The sequence below is a fragment of the Choloepus didactylus genome, chromosome 1 (assembly GCF_015220235.1).
Source record: "Choloepus didactylus isolate mChoDid1 chromosome 1, mChoDid1.pri, whole genome shotgun sequence".
Taxonomy (NCBI): Eukaryota; Metazoa; Chordata; class Mammalia; order Pilosa; family Megalonychidae; genus Choloepus; species Choloepus didactylus.
In genome coordinates this window covers 153,011,560-153,038,073 of record NC_051307.1, presented here as the reverse complement: position 1 = coordinate 153,038,073, position 26,514 = coordinate 153,011,560, and the positions used below count along the sequence as shown (strand labels likewise).

General features: G+C 37.4%; 1 protein-coding gene across 1 annotated transcript in view; it reads right to left on the bottom strand.

The window, feature by feature from the left end:
* Positions 1-6,038: 6,038 nt before the first annotated feature.
* The window catches only part of PCOLCE2 (procollagen C-endopeptidase enhancer 2), a 105,716-nt gene continuing 85,240 nt past the window's right edge, over positions 6,039-26,514 (bottom strand). The window contains exons 6-9 of the mRNA XM_037827746.1: positions 23,304-23,458; positions 12,798-12,881; positions 8,642-8,809; positions 6,039-6,601 (exon numbers count right to left, since the gene is read on the bottom strand). Coding sequence (XP_037683674.1) covers positions 6,471-6,601; positions 8,642-8,809; positions 12,798-12,881; positions 23,304-23,458 — 538 coding nt within the window. The 3' untranslated portion in view covers positions 6,039-6,470. The remainder of the gene's footprint in view (positions 6,602-8,641; positions 8,810-12,797; positions 12,882-23,303; positions 23,459-26,514) is intronic.

Here is a 26,514-nt window from a genome sequence, read left to right as displayed (position 1 = left end):
GAGAGTTTGTGAACAAGATACCTGCTCTATAGGAAACACTAAAGGAAGCCCTGTAGACAGAAAGGAAAAGACAGGAGTGAGAGGTTTGGAAAACAGTTTTGAGAGATAGCAGCACAGCAATGTAAGTATACTGAATAAAGATGACTGTGAGTATGGTTGAAAGAGAAAGGTTGGGACCACGTGGGACACCAGGACAAAAGATGAAGGATAAAGACTGGGCTGTGTAATTCAGGGAAACCTAGGGTGCTCAGTGATTATAATAAAAGGTACAAATATGTTTTTACATGAGGTAGAACAAATGAATGTCAACATTACAAGGTGTTAAAAATAGGGTGGGATTGGGGGGAAAATACAACCAATGCAAATGAGAGACTATAATTAATGGAAACATTGTATTATGCTTCCTTTAATATAACAAAGGCAATATACCAAAGCTAAATGCATATGGTGGGTGGGGATAGGGGAAGGATATGTGACTCCTGGCATTGGTAATGTTGTCTGACTCTTTATTCTACTTAAGGTTAATGCATCTTTCCTTTTGTTGTTTTCTAGCTGTTATGTTTTGTTGTTGTTGTTGTTCTTCTCTTTTCTTTTTCTTTTGTCTCTCTGACTTCTTTGACTCTTCCTCCTTTGTTTGTGGAAGAAATGGAGATGTCCTTACATAGATAGTGGCAATGGTGCTGAATACATAAATATGTGACTATACAGGTGTATTAGTTAGGGTTCTCCTTGGAAACAGAATCAGTGAGAGATGTCTCTGATTATCAAATTGTAAAAGTGACTCACGCAACTGCGGGAGCGCACGAGTCCAAATTCTGCAGAGCCGTCAACAAGCTGTCATCTCCAAGGAAGACGTCTGACGAACTCCTCGGGAAACGAACTGACAACTTTGACGAACTCCTCAGGAAATGAACCGGCAACTTTGACAAACTCCTCAGGAAACGAACCGACAACTTTGATGAACTCCTCAGGAAACGAACTGGCAACTTCGACGAGCTCCCCAGGAAATGCTTCACTGAGCAGCTGAAGAAGTGAAGGTTCTCTAACAGTCTGGCTTATAAGCCTCCAACTGATCACCCGGACCAAATCCAGCCAATTGCATTCTCTCACTGTGGAAGCATGCCCCTTGATGAGTCATCAGTCAGCTGCAGTCACTTGACTGATGATCCGACAAACCAGCCCGTTGGTTTACTAACCAGCCTCAAATATCCTCACAGCAATTGTCAGGCCAGTGCCCACTTGACCAGACAGCTAGGCCACCTAGCCAAGTTGACACATGAACCCAACCATCACAACAGGGAACCAACAATTGTTTACTTAGGACAGAATGTATAGTGTGTGAACTAAACCATCTTAAAAGAAAGGGGTTGATGAAACCTTGAGGACACTATATTGAGTGAAATAAGACAGGGATATAAAGGCAAGTATTGCAGGGTCTCACTGATATGAACTAATTATAATATGTAAACTCATAGACATGAAATATAAGTTACCAGGATATAGAATGAGGCCAAAGAATGGGAAGTGGTTGCTTATTATGAGCAGAATGTTTAACTAGGGTGAACTTAAATGTTTGGAAATGGGCAGGGGTGATGGTAGCACATTGTGAAAATAACTAACAGTGCTGAAAGGTGTATAAAGGTGGTGGAAAGGGTAAGTCAGAGTCATGTATGTCACCAGAAGGAAAGTTGGAGGTTCAAATATGGGAATATATAAAACAATGAATCTCGTGGTGGACAATGTCCATGATTAAGTATACAAATATTAGAAATCTCTCTCACAAAGTAGAACAAATGTATAATACTATAACTAGAGGTTAATAATAGAGAGGCATATAGGAAAAAATATATAACTATTGCAAACTATATACTACAGTTAGTAGTATCTTAACATTCTTTCATCAACAGTAACAAATGTACTGTACCAAAACTATGAATCAGTAATCAAGGGGGGGTGGTTAGGGGTATGGGAGGATCTGAGTTTCCTTTTTTTTTTTGTCTTTATTTCTTTTCTGGAGTAATGAAAGTGTTCTAAAAATTGAAAAAATAATTGTGATGGATGCACAGCTCTATGATGGTATCATGGGCAACTGATTGTATGCTTTGGATCTTTGGATAGTTGTATGGTATGTGAACAATCTCTCTCTCTCCCTCCCTCTCTCATACACACACACACACACACACACACACATATGCATATATATATAAAGATACAGTTGAGATACTCACTTTAATGAAACAATCTACTAAAGATTTTCAAAAGATATGCTAAATCAGTAAAAAGAAATGAAAGAGTTCAGGGAAGATATAACAAAAGAGACAAAGGCTATTAAAAAAAAAACACTGAGCAGACATAGGGTAGAAATTGAAAGTTTGAAAAAACAACTGACAGAATCTATGGAAATAAAAGGCACAATAAAAGAGATGTAAAATACAATGGAGACATACAACAGCAGATCTCAAGAGGTACAAGAAAACACTCAGGAACTGGAGAACAAGAAACTTGAGATCCTACACACGAAAGAACAGATAGAGAAAATAATGGAAAAATATGAGCAACATCTCAGGGAATTGAATGACAACATGAAACACACGAATATACATGTCATGGGTGTCCCAGAAGGAGAAGAGAAGGGAAAAGGGGCAGAAGCAATAATAGAAGAATTAATCAATGAAAATTTCCCATCTCTTATGAAAGACATAAAATTACAGATCCAAGAAGTGCAGCATACCCCAAACAGACTAGGTCTGAATAGACCTACACCAAGACACTTAATAATCAGACTATAAATCATCAGAGACAAAGAGTATCCTGAAAGCAGCAAGAGAAAAGTGATCCATCACATACAAAGGAAGCTTGATAAGACTATGGGCAGATTTCTCAGTAGAAACTGGAGGCAAGAAGGAAGTGGTATGATATATGTAAGATGCTGAAAGAGAAAAACTGCCAGCCAAGAATCCTATATCCAGAAAAACTGTTTTTGAAATATGAGGGAGTTTAAAATATTCTCTGACAAACAGACAATGAGAGAATTTGTGAAGAAGATACCTGTGCTACAGGAAATACTAAAGGGAGCACTACAGACACAGGAAAAGACAGGATTGAGAGGTTTGGAAAACAATTTTGGGTGATGGTAGCACAGCAATGTAAGTACACTGAACAAAGATGACTGTGAACAGTGGTTGAAAGAGGAAGGTTAGGAGCATGTGGGGCACCAGAATGAAAGAGGAAAGATAAAGACTGGAACTATATAACTCAGTGAAACCTGTAGTGCTCAATAGTTGTGATAAAATGTACAAATATGTTCTTACATGAGGGAGAACAAATAAATGTCAACCTTGCAAGGTGTTAAAAAGAGGGTGGTATTTGGGAAAAAAATACAATCAATGCAAACTAGAGACATTAGTTAACAGAAACATTGTATTATGCTTCCTTTAAGGCAATATACCAAAGTTAAATGCCTGTAAGAGGGGGACATAGGGAGGGGTATGGGACTCGGCATTGGTGATGTTGTCTGACTCTTTTATTCCACTTTAATTCTATCTTTCCTTTCATTGCTTTTTAGCTGTCTTTTTTTTTTTCTCCTTTTTTCTTTTGTCTATCTACCTTCTTTGACTCTTCCTCCTTCTTTGTGGAAGAAATGGAGATTTCCTTATATAGATAGTGGTGATAGTGGTGAATACATAAATATGTAACTATACAGGGAACCATCGATTGTTTACTTAGGATGGAAAGTATGGTGGGTGAACAAAACTGTCTTAAAAAAAAAAAAAACAGGTTGATGAAGAAAACTTGAGGGCACTACATTGAGTGGAATAAGTCAGACACATAAGGACAAACGTTGCATGGTCTCACTGATATGAACTAATTATAATATGGAAACACCAGGACATGAAATATAAGTTAAAAGGATATAGAACAAGGCTAAAGAATGGGGAGCTGTTCCTTATTATGAGCAGAATGTTCAATTAAGTTGAACCTAAGTGTTTAGAAGTGGACAGAGGTGATGGTAGCACATTATTGTGAGAATAATTAATAGTGCTGAATGGTCTGTGAATATGATGGAAAGGGGAAGCTCAGAGTCACATATGTCACCAGAAGGAAAGTTAGAAGTTAAAAGATGGGAATGTATAAGACAATGAATCTTGTGGTGGACAATGTCCATGATTAACTATACAAATATTAGAAATCTCTTTCATGAACTAGAACAAATGTATGACACTATAATTAGAAGTTAATAATAGAGGGGTACATAGGGAAAAAATACACCTATTGCAAACTGTTTACTACAGTTAGTTGTATTTTTAACATTCTTTCATCAACAGTAAAAAATCTATACCAATACTATGAGTCAATTATGGAGGGGGGCAAGTTAGGGGTAGGGGAGGAATGAATTTTCTTTTTTGTCTTTTTTCTTTTCTGGAGTAATGAAAGTGTTCTAAAAAATGGAAAAAAAAATGTGGTGATGGATGCACAGCTGTATGATGGTACCACTGGCAACTAATTGTGCACTTTGGATCTTTGGATGATTATATGGTATATGAACAATCTCAATTTAAAAAAAAAAGAAAGACAGAGCAATGCCATACATTAACAACCACTAATCCCCTAAACAGTTTTTTAGTCTTGGGTCAGAAACGTCAATGGTATGAATAGTTTGACTGCTTATCCCAGTTTTACCCCACCACGACTCAAATCCCTACTCAAATCAATGGAACTCTTTCCACTGGTAATGGAGGAGCCTGGTACCTGCAACCACCCTGCCGATCATGCACCAAAGAAGTTGTGTTGAGAGAAGAAATACAAAATCTCTAGTAATCCCTCCAAAGTCCCAGAATGTGATTCTCCAAAGCAACTAACTTGCCTTGAGAAGGAGTCCACAGTTATATCCTGGCTGAGAGTAGCTGCTCTGTGAAGCCCAGCTAGTGAGAAGGTCTTTCTAAAAGGTTGGCACCAGCAGTGATGCCAAACACCCAACCGTGATCAGGTCCTGACCTCCAGTTCATCTGCTCCCTCAGCTGGTGAGTTCTCGGGCACTGCTGGGTCTATCAGTGGAAGAGTTTAGGAATGGTTCTTCACTCTGTCAGCCAACCCATATTTGTTGCTTCCTTATGCTCACTCACCTGCCAAAAGAGAGGGATTTTTCCTTTTGAACTTTAATTTTCCTGCCCTTTGAATGTCTGATTACCTCTAGGCCTGGGAATTGTTTTCATCCAAAAAAATATTTTCCCATATTTCTAAAACTTTGTTTTTACCATGGGAGATCTTGTGACCCAATCTTTGTTCATTCCTGATGTCCTTTCTACTTTCTTTGGCTAGGAATGGTTGTTCCCTCTTCCACAGCCTCTGGCCATCAACTTCCTAGAGGGCTGGTTGCCACACCCGGCTGCAGGTATGGTTACATTTTAATCAATTCTGTATGAATGATGGGAGTCTCTTCACAGTTCTTCCACTATTAAATGAAAACAGACTTTTCAAAGGCAGTGACAGAATGCAGCTTAGCTGATATACCCTGATCCAGTTAACTGGGGATGAACAGGAGAAGAGTGTCAGGCTCACTTCTATTTTCAAGTCCTATAGCATGAACAATTATGATTTAGGCTGACCAAATGAGAACTGAACTCAGAGTTAGGATAAGAGGGCTTGCTCCTGGGGTAGGGAGGGCCTCATCTAATGGCAGCAAGGGTACTGGGTCTGAAATTAGGTCTCCCACACTTGATTGCCTGCCTCTTAGATGTGTTGCCTGAGCAAGTGACTAAATATATCTGAGCTTCAGTTTAAATTACAAAATAATGAAGGAGTTGGACAAGATCCTTGCAGATACCATTCTAGCTCTAACGTTACTTTGTTTCTGAGGGGGGAGAATAATTATAGTCTAATTATATTAGTGGATCCATCTAGTCCTTGAAAATCTTGGCACACTAATTCTTTTAGCAAAGTGTAAATTGATACAAAGACAACCTAATATGTGAATAACGGAGTATTCTTCTTTTTGGTGTTCCACTTTCTATCAAACAAGTTTAATGGCGGCTATATAATCACATAAAAATATTTTATTAAGCATTGATTTAAAAAATACAAGAGAAGAATGTAACACCTTGGTGTAAATGCTTAAAGGTAAATCAAGTATCACTATAAATATTGCACTTATAAAATCTCTTTTTTACATCTTCACACAATTCATTTCTAAAATACCCTTTTACAGAGATGTATAAATAAACTGCTTCCAAGCTGTCAATGCTTGATACATTAAGTTTCCTGCCACTGCACTAAGCCTGCAGGTTTATAATCCTATTTCTGCTCCTCTTAGTGCAGGCATAGAACTTCCATCTGCAATATGAGGTCTCATACCTACATCATGTGAAGAATAAATCTGTCTGACCTTGGTTTTATAAGATTTTTTTTTCTACTAAGAGAAGTGTCTTCTGAAGGCAATGACAAGAATGCAGCTTAACTTGACACAGTCACGGTTAACATTGCTTATTTTTCAAGGCATCCAGGAGCTTCTGATTCTTGGTCTTGAACATCATGATAAAGCTGTTTGGCATGATTTTACCTTGTCCATCTTCACCCACTTGGCCCATAATAATGTAATTTAAGCCTGAAGAAAGAGAACATAAAATTAATTATTTTTCTTTATGTGTGTCGGTTTGAAATCACTTGGGCAATAACTTGCCTCTGGATAAATGTTTTATTCTATAAATGACATGATTGTACATTTGTTCTTTCTAGAATAAAATCTGACTTAAGATTCTCACTGGCAACAAAGCCCAAATTCAACTGAGTAACCTGTTCCAGCTCTGCAAACACCAGGAAATTGTATGGGGTGATATCTAATGTCATGTCTGGCTCTGCAGTGCAGTAGGTCTGGTGTGTTCGCTGAGGGCCTACCGTGAGCAATGCACTGTGTTAAAGGGGGATGCTTTCCTTCCTCAAAGCATCCACAGTGCTCCCTGACACACCATCCTTGGGTGGTTTCTCTTAGTCTTATAATGAGTCCAGACTTCCCACACATTTAGCAACAAACCATCCACTCCCTTCTGTTATTGTTGCCTTAAGCTTTTCTCAACATCTCAAGGATTTATACTACGTAAGCTTCTTGAGGGCATGGATGGGTCATACGTTTCTTTGCATTCTTATAGTTCCTTACAAAAAAATGGGTACCAAAAGGTGTTTGTATCTGTTATACTAGTTTTTTATATATATATATATCAGAGTGTCTGGCTAAATTAGGCCTCGACTGGGGCCTGAGCTTTGGTGTGTTGGGTTCAATTCTTAAGATTTATATTGCCTTAGAAAAATGTTATGTTCTCCCATGTGTATTACCCCCTTCATTTATTTGCCCCTTCCCCTGTGTGTCATAACAGAAATATGTATTTTCTATTTCTCTTGCATAACCCTTCCTCTGCAGGCTAACACTGTCTTCATACTGGTCTTAAGCCTGTGAAAGCTTGGTAGGCGGGGCAGGTGGATACTATCTCCAGGCTGGACATTAGGTATTATGAGACCTCACATTATCTAGCTGTGCATCATCTGTTGCCACTAGCAAGTTTTGAAAGGAAGTATTTGTCTTTTACAGAACCTTTAATATTTCCTCTGAAAATTCAATGTGAGACTGCTAGCCTCCTGACTCTTCTGAGCAATCTGAATTCACAGTAAGGTTTTTATGAAGTGGATAGTCCACATTTGTGTATATTTGCTTTGGTTGTAGGAGATGTTTGTGACCAGACTGTAGAAAGGGATCAGCTGAGATGGAATCTAGAAATCATAGTATGTCACACAGCGAGATACCTTGCATTACTATCATTCCAAAGAAAAAGATGAATCTATCTGGATGTCTTGTTATGGAAACATGTCTTTTTATATATTATGTGGGGGAAAAAAGTTACAGTAGAGAATGTATGGTATAATCCCATTTGTATAAATATGTGCATGAATGTGTGTGCATGCTTTATATGGATAGAAACTTTCTGGAAGGAACTTTTCATGGTCCTTCTGAGCAAAGAGAAGGGGAATTTTCACTTTTTATTTTATACCCTTCTCTATTTAACCTTTTAAACAAAAACAAAGTACATACATTACTTGCATTAGTTAAAAAACATGTTAAATATTTTTAAAGTCATGTGCCCCTAGCTCCAGAGTCACTATTTCTATAATTTCTCTTAACAAACTCATTCCCATCCTCAAATTTAATGGACTGATCTCTGTAAATGATTCCCAAATCTTTCATTTTAATCCAGGTATGCCTCTCTCTTATGAACTCCAACTTTGCATTTCCTGGTACTTACTAGATATTTTCATCTAAACAGCATTGGCACCTTAAGCGCAATCACTGAAAATCTCTTCCCTGAATCACTCCCTCTGTATCTGTTCCCTATTGATCCATCTTCAAATGCTTCTTGGACTCATTCATCATTTCCACTACCTCTTCTCTTCCACAGGTTATCAATAACTTGGTTTAGAGCCCAGTTCTGCTTTCCTTCTATACCAGAAGCTGGCAATATATTAGCCCTGATTTAACTTCCCTAAAGTTGTCATGGCACAGAAAGATCCATGATTTGCTTTAAAAGGCTCTCTTGTGTACCTTCTCTGTCCCTGAACCACCCCAAGAAAAGGAACTGAGGTTTTCCTCCATACTCACCTCTTCTGAGAAGAGGACACTGCTTACAGACCACGGTGATCTTGGCGCTCATGTTCTTGCCCGCCTGCTGAATGGCCAGATTTCCCTCTTTATAGATGTTGATGATTGAGACTGTGGCATGCAAGCTCCCACCTCGAGTGATGGTCGTGATGACAGTGCCAGCCAATACTGCAAAAGAGAACATTTAAAAAATAATGTGACAGTGAAAGCAATGTGTGCCAGTTTGAATGTATTATGTCCCCCAAATGCCATTATCTTTGATGTAATCTTGTGTGGGCAGACGTTATCAGTTTTGATTAGATTTCCTTGAGTGTTTCTTTGGAGATGCACCCCACCCAGCTGTGAGTAATGACTCTGGATATTTCCCTGGAGGCATGGCCTCACCCATTTAGGGTGGGGCTTGATCAGTGGAGCCATATAAATGAGCTTATGGGCAGAGGGAACTCAGTGCAGCTGTGAGTGACGTTTTGAAGAGGAGCAAGCTTGCTAGAGAAGAACATCCTGGGAGAAAGCCATTTTGAAACCAGAACTTTGGAGCAGACGCCAGCCACGTGCCTTCCCAGCTAACAGAGGTTTTCTGGACGCCATTGGCCATCCTCCAGTGAAGGTACCCAATTGCTGATGTGTTACCTTGGACACTTTATAGCCTTAAGACTGTAACTGTGTAGCCCAATAAACCCCCTTTTTATAAAAGCCAATCCATCTCTGGTGTTTTGCATTCTGCAGCATTAGCAAACTAGAACACAATGCAAGCAGAACTGAAAATAATTTTACATTCTTCTAAATTTGGGATATGAAAAATTATAAAGATAAGGCCCTTATAGAGTTCTCAAATTTGGTTCTGAACATTTGTCACCAAATTTCAGGTTAAAAAAGGGGGCCATGACGTGGAATATGACTCCCAGGGAGGAATGTAGACCTGGCATCGTGGGACGGAGAACATCTTCTTGACCAAAAGGGGGAGGTGAAAGGAAATGAAATAAGCTTCAGTGGCAGAGAGAATCCAAAAGGAGCCGAGAGGTCATTCTGGTGGGAACTCTTACACACACTTTAGACAACCCTTTTTAGGTTCTAAAGAATTGGGGTAGCTGGTGGTGGATACCTGAAACTATCAAACTACAACCCAGAACCCATGAATCTCGAAGACAGTTGTATAAAAATGTAGCTTATGAGGGGTGACAAGGGGATTAGGAAAGCCATAAGGACCACACTCCACTTTGTCTAGTTTATGGATGGATGAGTAGAAAAATAGGGGAAGGAAACAAACAGACAAAGGTACCCAGTGTTCTTTTTTACTTCAATTGCTCTTTTTCACTCTAATTATTATTCTTGTTATTGTTGTGTGTGTGCTAATGAAGGTGTCAGGGATTGATTTGGGTGATGAATGTACAACTATGTAATGGTACTGTGAACAATCGAAAGTACGATTTGTTTTGTATGACTGCGTGGTATATGAATATATCTCAATGAAATGAAGATTAAAAAAAGAAGAAAAAAAAAAGACATAATGCTGAGCAAAATAAGCCAGGCACAAAAAGAGAGAAATTGTATGTTACCACTAATGTGAATTCTGTGAAAAATGTACAATGTTTTATACTGTAGAATGTAGGGGACCTAGAGATACCAATTAGTGGAGGGGGAATGATAATCTAATAAGAACAGATAAACTATGGAGGGTAATCTCAATGTTATGGGAATGCTCAGGAATGATTATGGTTTGTAAACTTTCTTGGATATAGTAAGATCATGTTGGAAGCAATAGAGTTATTTTAGGTTTTTTTTTCTCTTATTCCTTTGTTTTCTTAGGGGTTGTTAATTTTCTTGGGGTATGGTAGGAACATGTTGGAAGCAATGTAGTTATTTTAGATTATTTGTTTTTCTTACTCCTCTGTTTGGACATGGTTTATTAATTTTCTTGGGGTATGGTAGGAACATATTGGAAGCAAAGTAGTTATTTTAGGTTATTTGTTTTCCTTAATCCATTGCTTTGTTTGAAATGTTGTGGGTTTTTTTTGGTTGTTGTTTGCCTGTTTGTTTTTAATTTTTTGATAAACAAAGTTAAAAAATTGAAAAAAAATCAGTAGAAAAATGGGAGTAAAAACTAAATGACAAATAGGGTGGGATGGGGGGATGGTTTGGGTATTCTCTTTTCACTTTTATTTTTTATTCTTATTCTGATTCTTTCTGATGTAAGGAAAATGTTCAGAAATAGATTGTGGTGATGAACGCATAACTATATGATCATACTGTGAACAGTTGATTGTATACCATGGATGACTGTATGGTTTGTGAATATATTTCAATAAAACTGAATTTAAAAAAAAAAAAAAAGGGGGGGGCCATGGAGCTGCAATGCTACCTTGTTACTCATGTTACCCTAGTTGTTAGGTGTTGATAACCAGGAGAGAACCCGAAATTCCTACCACATTACAATCTATGTTAAGATGAGGACTCTTCTATATATTCATCCAACATGTGGATCAATTGCCAAATAAGTGATATGATTATAGCCTCTAGCTGTGACTACCCAACAAGACACTGAATCTTTAGAGGCAATACAATCCTGAGAGGTTGCATAATGGGGATCTGAGCCACTAAAATCTGAGTCCTTGTGTCTTGTGGGTGTCTCCCTGTCTCAGTGTTTCTTGCTCCCCCTCTCTGTAGCTGCCCTTTCTCCTTGAATGAAAAATCTTTCTCTTTTTATCAGGAAATCCATGTCTTTCTCTGGGTTGTTCACATTCTTTTTCTTATCCACTCTTCTCTTTCTTGACATTCAGTAACGCAGAGTCCCAACTCTGAGCCAATGGAAGGAATGATGACGCTGTGTTTGTAAAAGGGGTGCTTTCAGTATTTTAGAGGACAGTTCCTCACAGTGTAAGATTGAGCCTCATATTGAAAGACTTTTTACTAGCCTTGTCCCTGCCCATAAAAGCTAGTAGTACCCTCCCCCACCCCCAGTTATAGTTAACAAACCAGAACTGCCCCTAGGGGGCTTTATCAACTCCGGTTGAGAACCAGTGGGCTACCAGTGATAGTATTTGGTCATTTCATCATATAGTTGAGTCAATGCAATGGGATGAATCAAGTTTTTGACTTAACCAATATGACTCCTTAAGGATAAGTGAGCTCTCACTGCTTATGTGGTGTGCACAGTTTTAAAAATGAGAATTCTGATCATATCTTACTTTGATTTCTGGTGATGAGTCTTCACTGCAAAATGTCATTCTATAGCTAAAGTGATACCAGTTGGCTCTCAACTGACAGGGAAGGTGATTTCCTGAAGCTCCATACCTGGTCCTATCTGTTTTCAATTTTTATGCCAGTTATTTGAATTTTAGCATGCACGCTCCATTAAGATTTAGGGCCACAGGTGCTGCAAACAGTTACCAATTTAAGACACAGGAGAGGCAAGGAAACTCTTCTGGGGAGACCCTTCTTTTGGGTAACCTATTTAGGTTGTAGCAACTTTCTTTCCCTGATAAGACTTTTTAAAATGTTTTTCTTTAAGCTGTTTTTAAAAATAACCAACATAATTAAATTTAACATCTTTTGCTCTGAAGTGCTTTTATAGACGGTGTCTTTTTTTAATTGGAAAAATCTCTTAAAAATTCTAAGTCATTAAGTAATATCTCCGCAGGTTCCAATTTATAAGTTTCCAAATAGACTCCAGGTTTCCAAGCACTTCGGAAGGACACTACAGAGAAATACTTGAACTTTCATCTTATAGAGAATTTCTTCTTCTATGTAACTGAAAATGATTCTAATTTACTTAAGTGGAATTATGAATGTGTGAAAAAATTCTCAATACATGAAAAATATGTGAGGAAAAATGTATACTGTTTTTTTCAGAAATACTCAGCCAGCCAGTGTCCAGAGTAGCAGGTTCATGTACCAGGAGTAAAATTATTTAGATTTAAGTGAAAAGAGCATATTTTCTGCATACATAGTTTTCTCAGTTGTGAAATCTAGCAGTTCTAACAACACAGATCAACACTCCCTAGTGTGTAGAAAAACATTTTCTTGGGTAAATGGACAGTGTTATTGACCTTTTGCCATTAACTTTCTTTCCCTAAGACTTTCATGGCAATTCCTTTGAGATTAAACACAGAGTCTCATATTCCTAATTAGAGAGAAAAGGCTAGCTTTCATTTCTTACCAAAATTGCTTGAACAATAATTGCTCTCCAGAGTCCCAGACCGTCTACACTTTTGTTGACACAGGGCCACTGTGGGTTTTAAACCTTAAAGAAGAAAGACATAAGATTCAGGAAAATGAATTAAACATAATTAGTGTTTATATCCAAATCTGCTAATTTAAAATTCCACTTTATTTCCCTGAGACACCAGTCTTTCACTGCAATGAAATCATTAAAAACCATGTAAAAGAAATTCTTCATGCTACCAACTACTGCTCTAATGTCCTCAGAGTAACTTCATACCCTCTGGAGAATTTTAAACCTGAGATCAAAGACAATCCAAATTTAGCCCTGTTACTTTCTGCATTTATATATAACCAACACTGTAACCAAAAATAGACATACTATCTGCCTGTGCCCTGCTTAGAAAAACCCAGGATACCAAATGTGAAGTCAGATAATATAGGATAATGCTTCGCTTTAAAAAAGGAATCCTATGATCTCACCTGAGGATGGCGGGAACATTCTTGGTGTATTTAAAATATGATACAATTGCCCACATGTAGGTAGTTTAGGTTTTTAGAAACACTGTAATTAACACTGTACACTAATCTGTAATTAGATGCAAGGAAGCACCAAATGTTTATTTTAATATTTTTAATATATTTATATTTATATTTATATATAAATATATATAAATTTATATTTATATATATTTATATATATTTATATATTTGTTTATTTTTATTTTTTATATTCTTTTCCTTTATTTTTATATAACTTTTTTCTTAATTAAAAAGTTGTTGGTTTACGGAACAATCATGCATAAACCCCAGGATTTCCATACCCCCTATTATTAACACCTTGCTTTGGTGTCATTTATTTGTCACAATGATGAAAGTACATTTTTATAATTGTCCTATTAAATATAGTCCATAGTTTAACTTAGGGTTCACTGTGTAGTGAAGTTTCATGGATTTTTTAAAAATTTTATTCTATTATCATATATTTAACCTAACATTTCCCCTTTTATCCACATTCAGTTATATTTTCAGTGCTGTTAATTATGCACACAATGTTGTGATTCCATCACCACCATCCATTATCAAATTTAGCCCTGTTCCAAATTTCCATCGTTCCAAATAGGAACCTTGTACATTTTAAGCCATAACTTCTCATTCTGTATCCCCAACGCATCTCTTAGTAACCTATATGCTAGATTCTGACTCATGGTTTGCTTATTCTAATGTTTCAAAATGGTGATCTCATACAGTATTTATCCTTGTGTCTCTGGCTTACTTCACTCAACATGACATCTTCAGGCTCATCCCTGTTGTCACCCGTATCAGAACTTCACTCCCTTTTACTGTTGAATAATATTCCATTGTGTGTGTGTCCATTCATTGGTCGATGGACACTTGGTTGCTTCCATCTTGTGGCAATTGTGAATAATACCGCTATGAACATCAGTCCTGAAGACACTTCCCTACATTTTCTTCTAGAAGTTTGATAGTTCTGGCTCTTATATTAAGGTCTTTGATCCATTTGGAGTTGATTTTTGTATATGGTGTGAGGTAAGGGTCCTCCTTCATTCTTTTGCAAATGGATATCCAGTTTTCCTAGTACCAGATTACTGTTGCTTTGTGGTAAGTTTAAGATCAGGAAGTGTGAGTCCTCCAACTTTATTCTTCATTTTCAAAGGGATTTTTCCTATTTGGGGCCCCTTACCCTTCCATATAAATTTGATAATGGGCATCTCAATTTCTGCCAAGAGGGTTGTTGCGATTTTGATAGGGATTGCATTGAATCTGTAACTCACTTTGGGAAGAACTGACATCTTAACAATATTTAGTCTCCCAATCCATGAACACTATTTGTCCTTCCATTTATTTAGGACTTCTTTAATCTCTTTTAGCAATGTTTTGTAGTTTTCTGTATACGAGTCCTTTACATCCTCGGTTAGATTTATTCCTAGATAGTTGATTATTTTATTTGCTATTGTAAATGGGATTTCTTTTTCTCAATTTCTTCTAACTGTTCATTGCTTGTGTGACCTTGTACCTGCCACTTTGCTGAATTCATTTATTAGGTCTAGGAGCTTTTTTTGTGGATTTTTCAGGGTTTTCCATATATAGGATCATATCGCCTGCACATATGGAAAGTTTTACTTCTTCTTTTCCAATTTGCATGCTTTTAATATCTTTTTATTGCCTAATGCTCTGGCAAGAACTTCCAGTACAATGTTGAATAACACTGGTGATAGCAGGCAGCCTTGTTTTGTTCCTGATCTTAGAAGGAAGGCTTTCAGTCTTTCACCATTAAGTAGGGTGTTAGCTGTGGATTTTTCATAGATGACCTTTATCAAGTTGTGAAAGTATTCTATTCTTAGTTTTCTACATGTTTTTACCAAGAATGGGGGCTGGATTTTGTCAAATGCCCTTTATGCATGAATCAAGATCATCTGATTTTTTACCTACATTCTGTTAATGTGGTGTTTTACCTTAATTGATTTTATATGTTGAACCTCCCTGCATACCAGGGATAATTGCCACTTGATCGTGGTGTATATTTCTTTTAATGTGCGGATGGATTCAGTTTGCTAGTATGTTTTTTGAGGATTTTTGCATCTCTATTCATAAGAGATGTTGGTCTCTAGTTTTCTTTTCATGTGGTACCTTTATCTGGCCTTGGAATGGGGGTGGTATTGGCCTTGTAGAAGGACTGGGGATTGTTCTCTCCTCTTCAATTTTTTTGAAAGAGTTTGAACAGTATTGGTGTTAATTCTTCTTGGAATATTTGGTAAAATTCCCCTGTGAAACCGTCTGGTCCTGGGCTTTCTTTGTTGGGAGGTTTTTGATTATTGAAGTAATCTCTTACTTGTGTTTGGTTTGTTGAGCTCTTCTATTACTTCTTGAGTCAGTGAAGGTAATTCATGTGTTTCTGGAATTAGTACATTTCATCTAGGTTACCTGATTTTTATTAGCATCCTTTTTTTCATAGTATTCTCTTATAGTCCTTTTTTTCCTTCTAGGTTCCATGTAACCATGTGGTTTAAATACATTGACCATACACGTTATAGTAGAAAGCGTGCTACAGAGAATATAAATTGTGTACCACATAAACATGTTTTAAAATAGCAATCAAAACTCAGGAATAGATGTGACTGCTGTAAGAGCTTATAATCTACAAACCTTACACCAATCCTTATTGAACACTCCACACTCCTGCATTGTCGATTGTCTGGTTTCTGTCCATGTTCTATCCCTAAATACATATGCTTTCAAATTCAATTCTCAGCATTGTTCGTAATAGTAATTTTATATTAGTGAAACCTTACAATATTTGTCCTTTCGTATCTGCTTTATTTCACGCAACATAATGTCCTCAAGCCTCATTCACCTAGTTGCAGTCCTCACAACTTCATTCCTTCTTGCAGCCATTCAATATTCCACTGGATGCATACACTACAGTTCACCCTTCCTTTCACCTACTGATGTACCTTTAGGCCACTTCCATTCATTACAAAGCATGAATACTGTTATAGTCCTTTTTATTTCAGTAGGGTTGGTAGTATGTCCCCCTTTTTGTTTCTGATTTTAGTTCATTGTGACCTCTTTTTTTCCTTCATCAGTCTACCTAAAGGTTTGATTGATCTTTCCAAAGAACCAACTTTTGTTCTGTTGATTGTATTGCTTTTTATTCTCTGTTTCCTTTATCTCCTCTCTAATCTTTGTTATTTCCTTCCTTCTGCTTGCTTTTACTTTAGTTTGTTCTTCTTTTCTCTGGGTCTTCCAGTTTTGAGGTTAGGTCTGATACGAAATTTTTCTTCTTTTTTAATGTAAGCATTTAGAGCTATAAATTGCCTCTCAGCACTGCCTTTGCTGTATCCCATAAGTTTTGGTATGTTGTATTTCCATTTTTATTCACCTTAAATTATTTCCTAATTTTTCTTGTGATTTCCTCTTTAACTCATTAGTTGTTTAAGAGCATGTTGTTTAATTTCCACGTATTTATGGATTTTTCCATTTCTCCCTCTGTTATTGATTTCTAGTTTCATTTCATTGTGTCAGAGAAGATACATTGTATGATTTCAATATTTCTGAATTTACTGAGACTTGTTTTGTGACCTAAGATATGGCCTGTTCTGGAGAATGATCCATGTGCACTTAAGAACAATGTGTATTCTATTGTTGCTGGGTTAAGTGTTCTATATATACATCTGTCAAGTATAGATGGTTTAGAGTATCTTTCAAGTCTTATATTTCCCTATTGATCTTCTGTCTAGATGTTCTATCCATTATTTAAAGTGGTATGTTAAAGTCTCCCACCATTAATAGAACCATCAATTTCTCCCTTCAAACATGATAATGACTTGTCTTTGTCCCTGTATCTGTTTATGGCTTAAAATGTATATTATCTGATATTAATGGTGCTACCCCAGCTCTCTTTTGGTTACTAATTGCATGGTATATACTTTTTCCAGCTCTTAACTTTCAACCTACATGTGTCTTTGAATTTAAAATTAGTCTCTTGCAGGCAGCATATAGTTAGGTCATGCTTTTTTTTCCTATTCTGCCAATCTCTGCCTTTTGATTGAATAGTTTAATCCATTTATACTTAAAGTCACTACTGATAATAGAGGACTTTCTTCTGCCATTTTGGTATTTAGTCTTTGTAAGTCTTATGCCTTTTTCTGTTGCTCAATTCTTCTGTTAATGCCTACTTTTATATTTATTTTATTTTTTGTGTTGCACATATTGAGTGACTTCTTGGTTTTACCTGGATATATTTTTCATATATTTTCCTTGTGGTTACCATGGGATTAACATTCAATACCCTAAATATATAATAATCGTATTAAGTTTGATTCCATACAACATCCTAAATACATAATATTAAATTTGATACCATACACATACACCTATCCTATACCTCTCTGGCCCCCCATATTTTTTAGTACTTGTTACCAATTATATCTTTGTACATTGTATGTCCAAACCATACGTTTATAATTACTTTTTATTTATTTGCATTTTAGCACATGTAGGAAGTAAGAAGTGGAGTTTCATATCAACAAATGCAATGCAATTGTAATGGCATTTAAAATTACCCAAATGATTACCTATACCAGAGGTCTTTATTTCTTTATGTCTAATATCCTTCCCTGTCAGTCTGAAGGACTCCCTTTAGCATTGCTTGGAGGGCAAGTCTAGTGGTATTGAATTCCACAGCTTTTCTTGATCTGGAAGTCTTAATCTGACCCTCATTTTTGAAGGAAAGTCTCACCAGATATAAAATTCTTGTTCAATGGTTGTTTTCTTTTAGTACTTTAAATATTTCAAACCCTCTTGCCTCCATGGTTTCTGGTGAGAAATTGGCACTCAATCTAGTTGGGAGTCTCTTTCTTTTTTCTCTTGCAGCTTTCAGAACTCTTTCCTTTTCCTTTGAATTTGACAGTTTGACCAATATATTATGGAGTGTGTTTTTCTTCATGGTTTCCAGTTTGGTATTCTCTGGGCTTTTTGCATGTGCATATTTACATCTTTTGCTAAATTTGGGAAGTTCTCTGTCATTATTTCTTTGCATAGTCCTATTTCTTTCTCTTTTTCTTCTTCTTCTGGGATTCTCATACTGTGTATATTGGTATGTGTGATGGCATCCCAGAGGTCTTTTAGTCTATTTTTGCTTTTAATAATCCTTTTTCTTTCTGCTTCTCAGCCTGATGAAATTGTCTTATCTTCAAGTTTGCCAGCTCCAGTCTGCTGTTTAAGCCCTTCTGGGTATTCTTCATTTCAGTAATTGTAGTCTGCAACTCTAGAAGCTCTGTTTGGTTCCTTTTTTAAAATGTCTGTTCTTTAATAAGATTCTCATATTGTTTATTCATTGTTTCCTGATATCCTATAGTTCTTTCTCTGTGTTTTCCTTCATCTCCTTGAGCATTTTTAAGATCATTTTTAAAAATTTTTGTTTGGTATTTCCATAATCTATCTAGTCTTCTTAGTTGGTGTTTTCTGGATTTTTATCCTCTTCCTTTTGATGGGTCATCATTTCCTGTTTCTTTGTTTGTCTTGTACTCTGTTGCACACTGTACATTTTACTATTTTAATATGTTGACTCTAGGATTAATTCCCTGAGATGTCTGTTTCTTGAATTTGTAACAAGCTGGTGATATGACAGATTTTCTTGAGTGCCAGTCCTCCTATCAGGGAAGTCTGCCCAAGGTGAATGCAAAGTGCAGGGTTCTCCAGGTCTTTTCTGGGGCTGCATCTTGTCTTAGGCTTGTGCTTGTTAGTTGCTTTGGAGTTCTCCTGTCTACAGGAATTTGGTTTTCCCCTCTGTTTCCCAGGAGACATACTCATAAATCCACCTCCAAGCCCATTTCTTCATCTGAGGGAAGGGTGACACTATCCACCCATTTGTGCAAGCCAGGGATCTGGGTGATAGACATTTTTGGCACCTTCCTGAATCTCTTTGGTCTAATTAATTACCACAGCCTGTCACTATCTCCCACTCATCTCTTGAATACTCTGTATTTCTGCCACAGCATAGTTCATCTGGGTGAGCATAAGAACATGCTGATCCTTATGTCCCCTACAATCCATTCATCTCTTAGTGGGCAGAGTGATCTTTGTAAAATGCAAACCTGATCCTGAACTTTGCTTTAAAGCATCAACTTTAAACTTCCCCAGAACTTAGTATAAAAACCAAAATATTTAGGGCCCAAGGAGGGAGGTGGTGGGGTCTGAGGATGAAGTTAAAGAGGCTAGGGACAAAGTATGAAGGGTAGAAGATAAGAACTAGGACTGTATAACTTAGCAAAACCTAGAGTGGACATGATGCTGATTAAATGCACAAATATAAGAATGTTTTTACATGAAGGAGAACAAATGAATGTCAACATTGCAAGATGTTGAAAATGGGATAGTATATGGAAAAGTACAATCAATGAAAATTATAGTTACAGTTAACAGTAGCATTGTAATATACTTCCATGAAATGTAACAAAGGCAATATACAAAAGCTAAATGTCAATAGGAGGGGGATATAAGGGAGAGGTATAAGATTCTTGTTGTGGTTGTGTTGTCTCTCCTTTTAAATTTTTTTTATTATTCTTTATTTTTAAATTTTTTTCCCTCTTCTTTCTTTGCAGAAGAAATGGAAATGTCCTCATATAGATTGTGGAGGTGAATGTATAACTATGTGATTATACCAGGAACCATTGATTGTTTACTTAGGATGGATTGTATGGTGTGTGAATAAAACTGTTTAAAAAATAAACAGAAAGATACAAGTGCTGGAGAAAATGTGGAGAGGGAGATGTACCTATTCACTGTTGGTAGGGAAGTAGTACAGTGCTGCCCATCTGGAGGGTAGTATGGTGGTTCCAGAGGAGACTAAGTATATGGTTGCTTATGATCCCGCAACCCTGTTTTTAGGCATATACTTGTAAGAACTGAAAGCAGGGACACAGATGGACATTTGCACACTGGTGTTTATGCTGGCTGTATTCACAATTTGCAATGTATGGAGGTGGCCTACAGGTGCATCGACTGATGAACAGACGGGCGAACTGTGGTGTACAATGGAATATTGAGCATCTGCAAGAAGGAATGAAGTTGTGAGGCATGCAACTAGGTGAATGAACCTTGAGGACAGTATGTTGAGTGAAATAAGCCAGAAATGAAAAGATAAATATTACAATATCTCACTAATATGAATTAATATGTAAACTCTGAGAATTGAATCTGAGAACATAGGTTATCAGGGGAAGGTCTATTGTAAAAGTTTCTAGACTGTAAGTGCTTATAGCAGTCACATCTATTCCTGAGTTGTTACGGTTATTTATAAATTTTGACATGCTGAGCTCTTTGTGTATAACCTGGTCATTTCCTCAAACTTTGGGTATCTGTGTGACACCTGAGACTCAGAGCTAGAGTTCTGCAGCTATGAAGGTCAGCATTGCCCCAAACAGCAACTGCTAAAAAAACTGAAAAAGGGATCAAACTTCAATTAGAGATATGAATCAAGATGATCTGGTTAGGACTAAAGCATCAGACTAAAGGGTAAAGGACAATACTGACTGTGTTTAAAACTTCAACTTCTCTGTGAGACCAAAGGAAAAGATGTACATTTGTTGCAAAATTTATATTTTCTGCAGCACACTATCTAATTTAACTTGTACAGTCAGTTTATTTGAACACCAAAACTACACAGAACCTTGAACAGGGAGTGAGATCTTGTTGGTTTATACAGGGTATGTGATGCCCTAATACATCCCAGAATAATTTGGGCAGAGAATAAAAAAGTATTTGCAAAGCTGCCTTGAGGGAGTGAGGAAAAATGTGGAAATATTAAACTTCTCCACACAGACATTGGGGCCTACCAACTTAATGCGCCAAGCCCTCGATCTTGGGGCTTGCCCTTAAGAAACTTACTCCTGCAAAGGAGAAACTAAGCCTACTTATAATTACACCTAAGAGTCACTCCCAGAGAACCTCTTTTGTTGCTCAGATGTGGCCTCTCTCTCTAAGCCAACTCTGCTGGTAAACTCACTGCCCTACCCCCTGCATGGGACATGACTCCCAGGGATATAAATCTCCCTGGCAACATGGGACATGGCTCACAGGGAAGAGCCTGGCCTGGCATCATGGGACTGAGAAAGCCTTCTTGGACCAAAGGGGGAAGAGAAATGAAACAAAATAGTTTCAGTGGCTGAGAGATTTCAAATCGAGTCAAGAAGTCACTGGAGGTTATTTTTGCACATTATATAGATATCCGTTTTTAGTTTTTAGTGTCTTAGAATAGCTATAACGAAATATCTGAAAATGTTGAACTGTAATCCAGCAACCTTGATTCTTGAAGATAATTGTATAACTATATAGTTCTTATGGTGTGACTGTGTGATTGTGAAAACCTTGCGACTGACACTCCCTTTATCCAGTGTATGGTCAGATGAATAAGAAAAAAAAGACAAAAAATAAATAAATAATAGGGAGAGGTGAGGGGTATGGGATGTTTTGGGAATTCTTATTTATTTATTTATTTGGCATGATGACAATGTTCAAAAATTGACTGTGGTGACGAATGCACAACTATATGATGATATCATGAACCACTGATTGTAAACTTTGGATGATTATGTGAATATATCTCAGAAAAACTGCATTTAAGGTTTGTGAATATATCTCAATAAAATTGCATTTTAAGAAAGTGTGAAGGGGTTTCTATACCACCTGAAGGAATTTGGGCTCCTGTGCTGTCTGTCCATTATGGGTTTGCTTTGTGTGTGTGTGTGGCAGTGAGGCATGAGGTGGGGAGGTAAGATAGAGAAGTCAAAGATGGTTCTAAGAGTGTGGCTACTGATGCTGTGGACCATGCTTGGGAAAAACAGGTGGAGAAGCAGGTTTGAGGCAGAAAATAGTGTGATAAAAATGTGTTGAATTTTATATGCTTTTATTTAAACGTCTAGCACTAGCAAAATGTCTAGGAAATAATTACAAATCCACGTTTGTGGTTCCACTGAAAGTTGACAACTGGAGACAAAAGCTGAGGAACCATTAGTCTCATAGGTGCGGCCAGATAATTCACTGGAAATAACAAGGACACAATAGGGGACTGAGATAAACTAGAGAAGCACAGCAGTAACATGAGGCAGTACATGTTCAGGCCACTAGGTGTCACACTTGTGGAAAGCGCAGAAAAATCAGCCCTTCTAGAAGTGCCTCCTCAGAGCAGCCCCACTGGGTGCTTGCAGAAAACGGTGGGCATTAAAGCAAGGCTTATTTCAGACTGTTTAATATCTTAGCCCTAGTTCTTCCTTTTCTACTTTTCTACTAAATCCCCCTGGATTTAGATCTGAGGCCTGAAACCCAGTGGGTGGGAGATGACAAGATGTAGTGACTACATATAGGGACCCACTTCTGCCTCCATTTCTTAGATCAAATACTTGCCCTAGAGCAGAGATTCCCAATCTGCTTCTGTAACACATCGAGGCTGGCACTGGTTATATTAAAGGGTATCTCTACATGAAATACATTTTTGTTTCATTTACTCTAATTTGAAAAAATAATATATTTTCATGACACATTTTGGAGAGAAGGAAAAAAGCCTGATTCAAATATTGGCAAATGTGGAAACAGGCACATATCAAGGCTCAAGTATCATGGTGTCTAGAACTTGAAACTAAAATACCACAACTCCATGTAATAAAAAGAAAATCATAATTTTGTAGGCACCAGGAAAGAAAACTTAGGCTTATAATGATCTGTGGCTATAACAGGTTTTCTAGTAATTTTTAAGTGGTCATAATTTTCTTGGTGACATTTAAAACTTATTAACTTATGAGCATTCTCCCACCTTATGCCCTTCTTTTATTAATGGAGTCATATTATTCTCTTACATAATTTTTCATCCTATTCAAATTATTTTAGTTTCAAGTAATTTCCTCTTATTTTTTTTTTCTACTTCAAAAGAATTTTTTTTATACTCCTGAAGTTTGTGTACAAACTTCAAAACAGAAAAACTTACCTGTAGTTATAGGAGGTGTAGTGGTAATAGGTGGTATTGTAGTTATAGGCAATTTTTTTGGCCTGAATTTGTAGTGACCAATAAATCCATCCGCAGTTAAACTTAAGTCTGATAAAAATTGAATGAGAAGTTCATTTCGCTCAGATACAATTGGCCTAAAAGAAAAAAAAATATTTGTGTTTTAATTATATTATAAAAGTTTAAGTGGTACTTCTCTGCAATCTGAAGTTTTCTAGTTTTCAATCTCAGTTTGCTAAATATTATTGCTAATAGCTAACATTTATTGAGTGATTTTGCTTTAGCTAGCACTGTGATTTTTGTGAACTGCCACATTCCATCTTCACAACTACCTTATTATCATCTCCTTTTTATGCATAGGCAACGAAAGTTCAGAGAGTTAAAGTGATTTGCCTAAGTCCCACAGCCAGTATGTGGGAGAGTCAGGATTTGAACCTAGGACAAATGACTGTAGAGACTGCAGAAGATGTTATCACCAACGCACACATAGAAGCTATGGCTGGTTCTCCACAAGCATCTCAGTGTTTGACCTGACTTGGGAACACCACAGCTTCTTTGAACTAAGACTCTGAGACCATGTTGGCCAGGTGAGGTAGGGATGCTGGCCACAGAGAATCAGATGGACAGATTTCTACACCCTGTGAAAACACAGTGAGGGAGTCATTTTAGTTGGGTGGCCACACGGGGTTGAGAAAGCCAGGCAGGGCTTAATGGGACTTCCATTTCATTCTTAATGGATGTTCTTACGCATGCCTGAAATAAACGCTCTGTTCATAATACCCCCAGCAAAATGCTGTGGAGAGAAAAAGAGTAAATGATTACTCTGTTTGGGTGGTCATAGATGACATCATCTAATAAGAACTCTCATTTTAAAGTTGTTTTAGGGGGTTGTTGGTTGGTAGGTACCAGATATTTAGTGGAGGTAATAACTGAGGTTCAAGAGCTCTCTTAAATCTTAGGAGACTACTATATTATATAAGACAGTAGTTTCATTTAAGCTTTTGCCGTTATTATTTAAACACTGGTAAAAAGAAATGCTCAGTTTAGTTAATTCTATTTAAAAATATTAATTCAAAAATGGAAAAATGAAACAATTATTTAATTGACTCAATCGGTTTTTTGACTAAACTCCTTGCTTAAAGCAGGTAAAACAGTTGTCCTACTTCGATGTCTTCTCAGCCAAACCATTTCTTAAATATCATGGACAGCAAACAAACAATAAGTGAATTCAATTCCCCCCACTCCTATCAGCCACTTTGAGTGGGAATGAGTGGAGGGGTGGGTAGAGGTGTACTTAGTCCAACCTGTTAGAAAATTGCAGGATCTTTTCTGTCCTGAATTTTCTGTCCAGGGACTTATTTCTGTTCAGAAGGTTATTACTTTCTGCACAAAGTGATACCTAAGAGAAAGCTTTGTGACCTACATTTATAGTTCTGGTCACAAAAGTGACCAGGGTCATTTAAGTAAAACTTCTGAGAAGCAAGCCTTTATCAGAGAAATTCTATCTTGCTTTAGAAAGACACATTCCATTAAATACGTAAAAGCAGTGCACTAAACACAATTCTCACAAAAAATTACAAATAAAACATGGTAATCTTGTTAAAATGATAAAATTACAAAAACAAACAAAAAACAAAAACAAAAAACTCATGATAAGCAGTGACAGAAATCTTAAGGCCCAAACAGGTCAGCCGTCTAGGCATGATATTATAATTATAGTGCTCATTCACTGCCTTTTCTATGAACTAATCTTAGAGGCAATGTATCTGAAATTGAATTTTCTCCAGGAAGAGTATTTTAGTAACAAGTATTTTCTTATTGTGCTCCTACTGAGCTTTTGTATAAATGTTTCATTTTGTATAAATGTTTCATGTAAATGTCACTATTCTTCAATGCACTGAGGGCCAAGGGTTGCGTCTGCAAATTAATACCACAAATCACTAGGAAAGGCAAGAGAAAATCTTTAGATCCACTCTGCGCTGGCAAATCCCAGGAATGGATTGCAGAGGCTGCTTCCTATCTTCGAGAGCTGGCTATGTTAGCTGTCTCTGGTTTATCATTCCACAGTTCTTTCTCCCCTTCAATCACCACAGCCAATCCAGCCACTACATTCCACCAATTTTGCCTCCTAAATATTTCTTGAGTCCACATCTTCCTCTTCATCCCTACCATCCTGCACTATTTCAGACCCTCCTTGACTCTTACTGTACCACTGCAACAGCCTACTAACTAGACTCCCTGCTTATGTTTCTAGAGTGGGGGTTCTAGAGCTACTGGTCTTGTCACTCCTCTGCCTTGAGGCACTTTGAGGCCTCCCAACCCTGAAGGACATGGAACCCAACTCAACCTTCCTGCCTTCTTTCTCTCTAGGCCCAGATTCATGGTTTAGATCCCAGAAATAGCATATACCTCCCCCTCTGTATGTTTACTAATAGAGTTCCCTCTTTTTGGAATGCGTTTGTCCTCCCTTCTTTCTCCAACTCCAGCTCTTCCTTCAAGACTCAGCTTCACGAGCCACAATCTCCTCCAAACCCCCGCCCCCAACCTCCCCACCACTTGTCCCAAAGCACCCAGGATGTATCTTTGCCAATTTACGTATCTGCCTTGTTTCCTTCCCTCCCATTACTTAATCTTTCTATTTCTTATTTATCTTTCTATTTTAGGTACCTAACAGAGTTCCCGGCATTTAGCTTGTGTATAATAAATGTTTCTGAACTGAATTCAGTGGCATTATATGGCATTGAACCAGACACAGGGTGGTGAGGTGACATCCCACATATAGTAGGTTCCTCCTTCTGTTCATACTTTTGACAAGGAAACAGGTTTTCTCATCCTCTGCACTTTCCCACCCCAGATGAATTCTGACTGTGGAAAAACGCGCGTCTCAACAAAAGTGCTAGTTGGTGGGGCTAGCAGCCAAACTACTGCAGGAAAACTGCTCAGAAGAGTGATGGTCAGCAGACCCCTCCATTGCAAACCCCCTGCCCCCATCTCTGTGGAAGCAACCACCACCTTGAATTGTATGCTGCCCACTTCCTTGCTTCTATTTATAGATTGACCAATGTATTGTATAGGTTTGCATGTTTTTAGACATCATATAAATGAAAGAGTATAGTTGTGTATTTCTGTTACTTGTTTCCCACTCTCACCCCCCATCCACTCTTTTCATTGCTATATAGTATATGATCGTAAC